Below are 11,889 nucleotides of genomic sequence, written 5' to 3'. Positions count from 1 at the left end.
TTAGGTTTTGGTTTATGTATATTACTTTTTTATGATTGCTAAGTTACTAAATTATCATAAATAATTTTTTTAGGAATGACTTCAAGTGAAAACAATGGTAGCTCCAATCCATCTATCACACCCATTGGCAGCCATCAATCTCCAATGATGGTAGATGAAGATAATATAACTCCTTGTTCAACTCCATTGAATAGGCTAGAAGATGCCCAAGCCCAACCTAACAATGAGATAACTGAGGAATGAGGGAGGTTGAAATCAGTTGTGTGGAATCATTTTAAGAAAAGGAAAGTTGATGGGAAAGACAAAGCTGAGTGCAACTATTGTACGAGATTGCTTGTAGGGGGTTCTAAAAATGGTACTAAACATTTGCATGACCATTTAAAAATATGTCCTAGGAAAAAGTGTAAGGACATTAGGGATATGAAACAAAAAATTTTGGTGAGGGATCAACATAACGTGGACTCAATGGCAAGTGTGAATGCTTATCATTTTGATCAAGATGAATCAAGAAAAGAACTCGCACGTATGATCATCTTGCATGAGTATCCCCTTTCTATAGTTGATCACATTGGCTTTAGAAGATATTCAACTTCTCTTCAACCATTGTTCAAGATGGTTTGTAGGTACACAATCAAGGACATTATGAGCATCTATGATCATGAAAGGGAGAAATCAATGCATGAAATAGAAAAGAATCGGAGTAGAATTGCTATTACCATTGATATGTGGACTTCACAAAACAAAAAGCGAGGGTTTATGGTTGTAACGGCACACTTCATTGATGATTTCTGGAGATTACAAAGCCAAGTTATGAGGTACATTTTTTTAATTATATATTCATTTTATTATTTAAATTTTTTTCAAATATTGTATGAACTTATTTCACTGTTAGTTACAATAATTTAAATTTCTTATTTTAGGTTTATTTATGTGCCATCTCCACATACAAAAGAAGTGCTTTCTGATGTCCTTTTACAAACTTTGTTAGAATGGAACATTGATAGGAAGTTATCTACTATGACAGTGGACAATTGCAGTACCAATGATGCAGTTATAAATATTATACTAAACAAGCTTCAACGTAGTACCCTTATTATGCGTGGATCAATGTTGCATATGCGTTGTGCAACACATGTTCTTAATTTGATTGTTCAGGATGGTTTGAATGTTATTGGATCATACATTGAGAAGGTTCGTGAGAGTGTGGGATTTTGGACTGGATCAACAAAAAGAAGGCAACGGTTTACAGATACGGCTCGACAATTACATGTTGAATGTACCAAAGAACTAGCCCTTGATTGTAAGACTCGCTGGAACTCTACCTATCTTATGCTTTCTACTGCTATAAAGTATCAAGATGTCTTTTTTTTATTGAGCCAAAGGGAGTCATCTTATAAGCGCATTCCAAAAGAGGAAGAATGGGAGATGGCAAGTAGTATATGTGAGAGATTGGCATTGTTTTACAAGGTTACAGAGCTATTCTCAGGTACCTCATATCCTACAGCTAATCTTTTTTTTTCCTAAGGTGTGTGAAATAAAAATTGCTTTGAATTCTTGGTTCACAAGCCCAAATGATATAATTAGGAGTATGGCATTTAAAACGTTAGAAAAATTTGACTGTTATTGGAATGTGATTCATGGTGTTATGGCTATGGCAACCATTTTTGACCCAAGATATAAGATTGAATTGTTGGAATATTATTTTCCTCTTATTTATGGTGATGAAGCTGAAAATGAAATTCAAAGAGTTAGAGATACTTGCTATGAAATGATTCGTGACAATACTTCTGGGAGAATGGGTAGGGAAGGTACTCGTGGCACTTCTGTAAGTGAGGATCCACAAGTTGATGACTCCCTTATGGACTTTGAAAGATATCTTAGTCAGAAAAAAAAAGAAAAAAAAAAAAAAAAAAAAAAAAAAAAAAAAAAAAAAAAAAAAAAAAAAAAGGGTGGGAATATTAAATTGGAGTTGGAGCATTACCTTGAGGATGATCTAATGCCAAGAACTTTGGAGTTTGATATTTTGGCATGGTGGAAATCTAATGGGCCTAAGTATCCTACTTTGCAATGTATTGCAAGGGATATCCTAGCCATTCCAGTGTCAACTGTTGCTTCAGAATCAGCATTTAGCACAAGTGGTAGGCTGCTAAGTCCACATCGCAATAAACTTCATGCAAAGACTGTGGAGGCATTGATGTGTGCTCAAAATTGGTTATGGGCTGAAATCAAAGGTAATCAAATTTACTAGTTAATCTATTTAATGATTTATGTTGCTGCATTCTTCACTATATTTTTCAATTGTTTGATTGAATTTGTTTTACTTTTTTTAGGCCTTTCGTCTGTTGTAGATGGAATTGAAGCTAATACATTCCAAAACATCCTTGATGATTCTGATGATGAAGAAGAAAGTGGTGTCACTACATTGGGAGAAAGCGAAACTTATTCTTAAAGAACTAGTCAATTTTTATTTGTTATAAAACAATGTTTATTTCATATGTTTATTTTGTTAAAGAACTAGTCAATTATCCTTGATGATTCTGTTCATGCAAAGACAATGTTTATTTTGTTATAAGAAATTTTGAATTATGTTGTTACATATTAGACTATTTAAATACTCGGTTTATTTAAATGCTTGGATTTTAAAACATTTTGTTTTGTTGTGATTTATATTATTGTACCAAAAAATTTATTTATATATATAACATTGTATTAGGGGCGGGGCGGGGCAGGGCGGTTCCCCGCGGGGCCCCAAGGGGCGAGGATGGGGCAAGGTAGTTTTCCCCACACCCCGGGGCGGGGCAAGAACGAGGAAGGGCAACAACCATGCGGGGCGGGGACGAAGATCCAATCCTCCGGCCCCGCCCCGCCCCATTGCCATCCCTGGCCCATGCCCCTTTTAGAAATTTAAAAATATTCACATTGCATATATTAATAGATCATATTTGAAAGATTTGATCGAATTCATATATGACCCTTCTAATACTGAAAACCAACTTCAAAGTTGAAAGTTGTTCCAAAGGACACCACCTAGCACATATCAATTGTTGAATATTTATAGCACTTTTTTAAAATTTAAAGTTTATAATTTTGGGATTTGAGTACAGCCATACTGTGCTCCATGCCTCCACCTAAAAAATTGTTACGTTTGGTGCTCTCTTTTACATAATACACCCATAAGTACTACTAGTATGACTATTGATTTGTTTAGCCTAAAAAAAAAAATCGTTTGTTTTTTTAATTCAAATAATAATTTGTTTGACACTTTAGCTATTTGTTATTAGGTACTCAGAGTTGAAAGTTTTTAACTTAGAAATTTAGATGATGTTAGAAGAATTTTACACATAATATCCATAAGTACTACTAGTATTAATTTGTTTAACCTAAAAAAAAAAAATCGTTTGTTTTTTTAATTCAAATAATAATTTGTTTGACACTTTAGCTTTTTTTTTTTTTTTTTTTTTTTGAGAATAGACACTTTAGCTATTTGTTGTTATGTACTTAGAGTTAAAAGTTTGTAACTTTGAAATTTAGATGATGTTTGAAGAATATTACACAAAATTGTGTGTGTTTCATGTTTTAAATACTTTTAAAAAATTTACAATTTTTTTAATGATAAAATAATTTTTGTTCATGCTTTAACCTTAAAGATATAAAATTTTGGTTCCATCCCTAATAAGGATGAAGACAAGTTATTTTTATTTTATTTATTGGTAAGTATGATATTCATAGAAAATGATGATCTTCTTCTTCTTTTTTTTTTTTTTTTTTTTTTTTTTTTTTTTGAGAAAAATAGAAATGGAATATCAACAAGCAAACAAAAGAACGAATTAATCCCATCTACATCCTCAAACCCTAGGCAATTTTTTTTTTTAAGAGAGTTTCAACTTATGACATCCGCTCCTGATGATAGGTCTTTATCATCAAATCAAAACACTAATCAATTTTTGGTGTAGACTGAGATTGAACCTCAAATCAATCTTATTTAATCATTAGAAACTTTACTAGTTAAACTAAATGGAACCCACAGGACAAAAATCTAGTAAGGAAGAAATGAGAATCATTTCCTCAAAACAATCCCACGCATTTAGTTATATTATGGGCCACAAAATTAACCTCCCTCTATGTATAATTTACAGAGAAATTTGTGAGTGAATTTAAAATAAGCTTAGTTTAGGCAATAATGTGTTGGGTTGATCAATAAGCATAAGTTTTAGTTGAGTCTTTCTTGTGGTGGAAGAACAATGCTTAACGCTTCTCTTATTGAATGTAAATTTTGAAAATCTAATTGTTGGATGTAAATTTTGAAAATCTAATTGTTGAATTACATATTTTTTAACCTTAGAGTCATTGGTATTAATTGCTTCCTGATCTGTGTTATTGTTTTGTGTACTCAAAAACAGTTCAAAAACATCACATTGGGCATAATTAATGTTGTTCTGCCTTTATATTTTATATTTCTGTCATTTGAAAAACGCAATCATTCCTCGCTGAGCACGCGTGCAAAGTGATTTTGAAAACAAAATTGTTAATAATGACTATGTAATAAAATGCTCTTCATATTCAAATTATTTCCTCCATTATTAATACTGAAATTTTTTTTTTTTTTTTTTTTTTTTTTTTTTAAGTCCATTGATTCCCCGTACAAGGAGACTTTGCCTAATTATTCGTTTGCTAATGATACAATTAATGCATGGAGGAGCTAATCAGTATTTTAACTAGCTATAGAAGTCCATTGCTTAGCTAATTAGGTCTGTATGATTAAAGCCGGCCTCATTACTACTACCTTGGCAGTAGCTAGCCCTCGGACAACTCAGATTTTTTTTTTTTAATATAAATAATTTGATAATTATATGGAGAATAAAATATTTTAATTTTGTATTTTTCAGTTAAAAAAAAAAAAAAAAACAACAACAACAACAACAGCAACAACGACAATTGAGCTATATGGCTCTAGACAAGCAAAACTCATTTCTATCTATACATTTATGACAAAATAAGCATTAGTTGCCCATGTTTTTGATAATATAATGGTTGGAATTGAAGAAATTTGAACCATAAATATTTTGGTTAGAAAAAATAAATAGTGGAAAATAAATGAGACATAAAAATTTCTGGTCATATTGATTAATTCATGATTAATTTTTTTCCGAATGGTATGAACTATTTTAAATAAAGTTTTTTTTTTTTTTTTTTTTTGGGTGTAATAAACGAGAATGCATTAAAACTCAAAGCAATATAGAAACAACAGTTATAGGACAAAGATTGTTAACAAATATATACAGACCATTAAAGTCTTTGTGAAAGCAAGGTTACATGTTTTTGGTGGAAGAATTCAATAGAAAAAAGCATAATGGGAATCGGAAAACATCAAGAGAAGACAATGTCACAGTGAGGCACATGATCAGTGAGTTATTAGCCTTTAAGAAACTAAGCAGGAACTTAGTTTAAATATCAATAAATTGTTCTCAAACAAACAGGAATTAAAATTTTTTTTTTAAAAAAAAAATGGCTAGAATTAAATCTCCTCAACCAGGATTCGAAATCAAACAAACACTAAATTGTATGTTATAAAATTAACCTAATATAGGGTATGTAAATGGTAACCCATATCATAACGCAGAAAGGAGATGCACACGTGGCGAAGTGCGTGAAGAGTGGACAGTTTTGCAACTTTGCATGGAAGACATATTAGCATATATAAATTTTCAACTAATTGTTGTAAATAGGTCAACTACTGGTCTCACTCTCATACCAGTCCAAACTCCCAAAAAACCCCCCAACACGCATTGCAATAAATTCTTTTTCTTTTTTTGGTTAAGATTCAAATTTCACCAACATGAACCCTCCACGCTTCTTCTTCTTCTTCTTCCTCCTCTCTCACCTATAAAACCCCACTCTTTCTCTCTATTTCACTCTAAGCTCTAAATGCTATCCATTTTATGGTATTGCAGCCGTATTGGTATCTATCTGGTCGAATACGACGGCGTTTTTATTATGCTCAATAATTTCTGATTTTTTTTTAATTTTTTTTTTTTTTTACTATTATCTACTTTTGAAATTAACCAATGGCTTCGATTGAATTTGATGATGATAAGAAGGTGAGAAAGTCAGTTGTGATTCAACGAAGGCCGTTGATGATGCTGAAAGATTACCTTAGAGACGATCTGAGCTCCTGCTCATCCAACGGTTTCAAATCGTTTCCACGCCGACAATGCTGTAGTAGTACAACCGTCCGATTCCTCCTCGAGCTCGATCTCAAACTCAGAGATCATTCCTCAACTACAAAAATCACCGCCAAGCAACGACTTTTCCGTCTTCGTAGTCGAAGCCTGCGTTCGAAGTTAACGGCAACGCCACCAGCTTCAACAACTACTACAACTACCATTTCCGCCTTTCAGAGAGCTTCGGAGGCGGTGATTAACGCCGTGAAGAAGCAACTTCCGTTTCACTCCGTTAATTCTCCGTCGTCTATCAAAACCAGGAAAGGCCATTTTCTCTCTCGGAGTCTTTCACGGAAGTTATTCAGAAGAAGCTTCTGGAACTGGAAGAGAGCTGGTAAAGAAGAAGAGGAAAAGGAGGGGAGCGATATCGGACGGTGGAGATTGTTCAGCGAGTTTCTCAACGAAAAAGATGAGCCGTCGGATATCGCTGCCACTACCACCACAAGCAGTAACAGTTGGGAGGAGAGTGAGTTTACCGCGGAGATTTTACGGTCTTCGAGCGGTAATTCTAATTCAGAGAGTGTTTCAACCTCAAACGACGTCGTGCAGGGTAAAAATGACTTACCGGTGAAGAAGACTGAGAGAGTAGGCGTAACAGTCGGTGAGGATTCCATGTTCGGAGCAACCAATACCTACTCTGGAACTAACACAAAGGTCACCTCTCTTTTTTCCCATTGGTTTAATGCTTTTGCATGTGTGAATTTTATTAATTCCCTTTGTCTGTTGGTTGGTCAGCTTCTCCAATTAATTTGATGATTTATTTTCTTTATCTTATATGTGTGTGTATTTACAAATTTGAGGTGGGTGTTAATTTTAGTTTTTGGAATTTTGATTTGAAGTATTAAGCCTTTTACACATTAATTATACAATTAAACATACATTTCATTTTTGGATTTAAGTTAAACTTGTCTCAACTCTTTACATTAAATTTGTATTTCGACAATTCAAAATTAGAAGAACTTTTAATAAAACTAAATACATATTTAGTTTTTGGATTTCGGTTAAACTCGCTTCAACTCTTACATAAAATTTGCATTTCCAAAAATTCAAAAGTAGAAGAGCTTTTAGTATAAATAAATTGATTTTCAAAATTATGTACCGTTCTCTATTAAAGTATTAGATTTTTTTAATTCTCATAGGGTCATTCCCTGTATAGCCTATTAAATAATATCTATCAAATCTATCATTTTGTCAATTTGGACTAAATAAAGTGGAGCTAGTAAATCTACTTCTTTTTGCAATTGGACTTATCGATCAAATTTATTGTAATACTCATAATGATCAACTTTACAACAATTTTGATAACATAATGTTGGCATAGTTATAATCGTATTTCAAATTAATAATATGGTAAAAATTATGACTATATATTATATTATGTTGATTAAATTTGCTAATCTTTTATAAGAGAGAATTAAGATGGGGATATGCTCCAAAAAAAAAATTAAGATGGGTGTGGTGGGAAATAGCAAGGGATGTAATGGGTGGGTGATTTTGAAAAATGCTGAGTTAGAGGGAAGAGTGGAAGAAAGAACAGCTGGAGCTGGGTGGGGTTAGCGACGTATGACTTTCACGTGTGGAGTATATCTTGGGAGAAGAATACAGTACGACTCGGATCAGTGGAATTAAATACGGAGTAGTGTTACGAGGCCTAGATCCCACTACGTGTGGTTCTTATTTTGCGGGATCCACGGCGTTTTAACTCGCAAGACTATTTTCTTTTCATGGCACACACTTCACCAGATCATTCCCTTTTTTCCTGTTTGGAACACCGATTTTACTATTTAGTCCTCGTCCCCAATAATTTAAAGGAACTGGTTGTTGGGAACATTGATTGGGTTTTGGTGGGGTAGTTTTGGAATTTTTTGGACCTTTTTAATAAGCCTGTGTGACGTCTTATATTGCCTCTGTCGGTGACCAGAAAAAAGAGTGGTTTTTGGTTGCTTGGACTATAAAAATGTAATGGTTTTTAAGCATCTGCGACTATTAATTAATGATCCACTGTTGCGTAGGTGTGATTAATTATTATTTGCACCCATATATGCTCTATAATTAATTGAGGTTAACTGAGATTGTAAGTTTATTAATTTACTTATTATACGACAGAAATTAGATTTTTGTTTTTGTCTGGTAGAGGGGTTGACCAGGCCAACTCAACTAGTCTCGGGATTTACTGTTCTTAGGCCTTTGTTTTTCTTAAATTAGTGTTCTGGAAGAGTTTAATGATATAAAGATTAATTAAAGAAGTAAATACTAGAATTCCTTGAGTTGACCGCATATTTGGGATGGATCCCGAAAATTTTCAATTCGGGATAGATACACCATGGTGCTACAATGGGGTGACCATGGTTTAATTTTTTTTTAAAATCAATCTATAAAACAAGCAGGGTTTTTGTTATTTAGAAGAGATATTTTAATTCTCAACATCTCTTTTCTTTTTCTTTTTTTTCTTTTTTTGGAGAAAATAAAGAAAGGGGTGCAACATTAGAACTTCTCAAAAAGTCATCTTGATACTATTTTTATAAAAACAAGCTGGACTGCGGAGTTCTGATAGAATCCTGTGCATTAATATTGGTATGATCATTAAATCTTAAGTTGAATTGGTGTTCTTGCCAAAAAATTCTGAATAGCTATTAATTTGTAGTAATATCATGGGAGTTTCAATTAACTCAACCGATAAAATATTTTATTATCGTCAAATAAGAAATTGAAAATTTGTTTATAAACAATTAAACTTAGTTTACTAATATGATATCAGTGATCAGTCTTCCATGCTTAATGATGTTGCTCTGAAAGTCATATCAAACAGGGTAGAAATAATCAGATACATTGTCATGTTAAGAGGCTTGTGAGTTGTAGCTGAAAGATTGCTCCTGATTTTTTTTTGGGTATGGAGATGTGAGAAGTAGCATTTCTTGTACTAACGGAGGCTATGTGAATTATTTTTAAGAGGTTTTTTATTATTATTATTATTATTAAATGGACATTATATGGATCATAACAGGAGTGGACAAATAAACAGAAGGAACAATTTAGTCCAGTGTCTGTGCTGGATAGTCCATTTGAAGATGATGAAGATATTGGCTCGCCTTTCGAGAGTAGTCTTGCGTGCATAGAAGGTATCTCTCTCTCTCACTCATTCTTCATGTGTGTGAGTCAGTGTAGACATTTCGAATTTTCAAAAGAAATTGTTCCTTCAAAAGGGTTTGATACAGTCATCAGATAAGCTAGTAAAATTCTAATTGGTATAGTTCTTTGCATGCTGTGCTTGCACTTCTTTTTGGAGGGGTGGCATGCTGTCCTGTCACTTTTATCATTACCAACTCGTACAAAAGGTCAAAAACACATGTGAGTGACACATCCCGAGGGGCATTTGGCTGCCTTCCAGTGTGATTCATGCTCGGTAACATATCAGTTTGAATATATTTATCATAGGCTTTAACACATATGATATAGCAATGGAAAGGAAAGGAAAGAAAACGTGTTGACCATGTTGGAATCAAATGCTCACTTCTGTTTGTTTTGATGAAAACATAAATGAAAAATCTTATTTGAATATAATTTTTTGTGTTTTTCAGGAGTTAAAGAAAAACTGTATTTTGATTTTTCTTATTTAACTTGGTTTGATTTAAAGTTGTTTTTACGAAGAAAAAAAAATATTAGTAAAAAATAATTCTATTTCATGCATAGCTAAATAAAGAATGTTAAAAAATAGTTTCCAAACTTATTTTAAGATTGTTACTAAATATAGGAAAATGAAATAATTTTTTAGAAAGTTATTCATAAAAAATTATTTATTTTCTAAAAAATGTTAACGAAACAAAATGAGCAAATGTTTATGTGATTTTTCGATGCCCTATTAGCTATAGCACCATAATCTATAAAATTAAGCTACTTGAGAGAAGCAAGCCCTTACTAAAATAATAGGATATATATTTATTGACCCTATTGCTCTTATCTGACAGAAATGTGATATTGATATGGACAGGTACAAAACAAAAGTTTATGCACAAGATACGGCGGTTTGAGTGTCTCGCTCAACTAGAACCAGTAGATTTAGAAGAACGCATTGCCTTTTGCGAGCTCAACCATGAATCTTCTCAATCACCCACGCAACCTTGCCCATTATCCACCCAGGACAACAACATGTTCAACAAGAAAGAAGAAAACCAAACAGAACAATTAATTAAGGCTCAAGAATTACTTGACCTCATCAGAACAAAGAGCTCACAAAGTGGTTCTAAATTCAAGGTAGACAGTCTATTGTTGGATTTCATTGAAGAGAAAATTGAAGAGAATAATGTAAATGCAAGCACAACAACACGTTGTGACAATGAATTTCAGCATGAGATATTGAAGGTCACAGAAGATTGGCTTAGTGGGCACCCACAAGAATTGTTACTAGGATGGGAGGTACAGGATGGGAGAGAAGTCTATGTTAAGGACATGGAAAAGGGTGGGATGTGGAGCATATTGGTTGAAGAAGAAAAAGAGGTGGCTTTGGAGGTTGAGGATGAGGTTTGGACTACTTTGCTTAACGACCTATTACTTGACCTCTTTTGATCATAGATGAATGTTTTGGGTTACATTAAAATCTTGGATACAATTTTTTAATCGTGGTACTTTAGTTTTCAACTAAATTTAATTTTTTAGTTGTATTGACTAATGCAATACGGTTTTATTTTTACTCTAGACAATTAAATTCAATCATTTGATATATTCATCAATACAATCATATGATTGAATTTAATTGAAAAATCTAAGATACATTAATAAGAATATGTAACTAATTTTTCCCTTGTGCAAATGTTGGAACTGCTCTGAGTTCTATTCGTTAGGAGGCAAGCAATTCTTTGGCTAGAATAAATAAAGCCAACACAAAAGATTATAGGGAATATATACAAAATTCCTAAATTTGTGAGATGCAAAATAAAGAAAAATATGCGCTAAAGAAAACAATAGTACAAGATAATATTTATGTAGTTTGACAATTTGCCTATGTCTACGAAATTGCAATGATTTCACTATTCACACAATGAAAAAATACAAACTGCAATAATACAGTTTTTTTTTTCTCTCTCTCAAAACAACACACTCAACCCTAATTTGAAATAAAAGTTTTTCTATCTTACACATAGGATTCGCAATGGGCTACAAAACCATCTTACTTTTATATCGAGTCGGGTCATGTACATTACAAAACCATATTACTTTTATATCGAGTCGGGTCATGTACATTACACCAGCCAAGGCATGCAAGAGTGTTGATGCGGCTGGATCTAGACCCTACACATGGGCTAGTTGTGAGCAAAGGAAGGGAAATGTTGGCTGAAGAGGGGGATCTTTGGCTCGTGCCGATGGCGTGACCATTTTTGGGAAGGGTGAGAACTTACCTAGCATGGACACCCAACACTAGCACAAAAAAGGGAGATAGTGACCACTATGGTTAGATGTTATAGAACACCTCTTATTGGCTAAGCTTGTGTTGGACCACTGTTGAGGACATGTGTATCACTCCTAGCATCCCTGATGTCCATTTCCTTGTCCAAGGCTTGCTCCCCACGTCGTAGCAAAGCCGCCCTCCATCCCACTACCCTGACATCGGCGTGTCTTCTCTCTCCTCCAAACATTGCATAGTACAATAGATGTATTAGGGTTTGAAATGGGG

At 33.4% G+C, this 11,889-nt stretch overlaps 1 protein-coding gene across 1 annotated transcript; it reads left to right on the top strand.

Moving 5' to 3' along the window:
* Positions 1–5,752: 5,752 nt before the first annotated feature.
* On the top strand, positions 5,753–10,892 carry LOC115972379. The gene is made up of 3 exons (XM_031092650.1): positions 5,753–6,875; positions 9,226–9,340; positions 10,210–10,892. The coding sequence occupies exons 1-3, from the start codon at positions 6,066–6,068 to the stop codon at positions 10,782–10,784; spliced, it is 1,500 nt and encodes a 499-aa protein (XP_030948510.1). The 5' UTR covers positions 5,753–6,065; the 3' UTR covers positions 10,785–10,892.
* The last annotated feature ends 997 nt before the right edge of the window (positions 10,893–11,889 follow it).

Source organism: Quercus lobata, chromosome 12 (genome assembly GCF_001633185.2).
Source record: "Quercus lobata isolate SW786 chromosome 12, ValleyOak3.0 Primary Assembly, whole genome shotgun sequence".
In the NCBI taxonomy this organism is placed as follows: domain Eukaryota; kingdom Viridiplantae; phylum Streptophyta; class Magnoliopsida; order Fagales; family Fagaceae; genus Quercus; species Quercus lobata.
The sequence above is the reverse complement of the archived record's forward strand: the minus strand, read 5'-3'. Positions and strand labels throughout refer to the sequence as shown.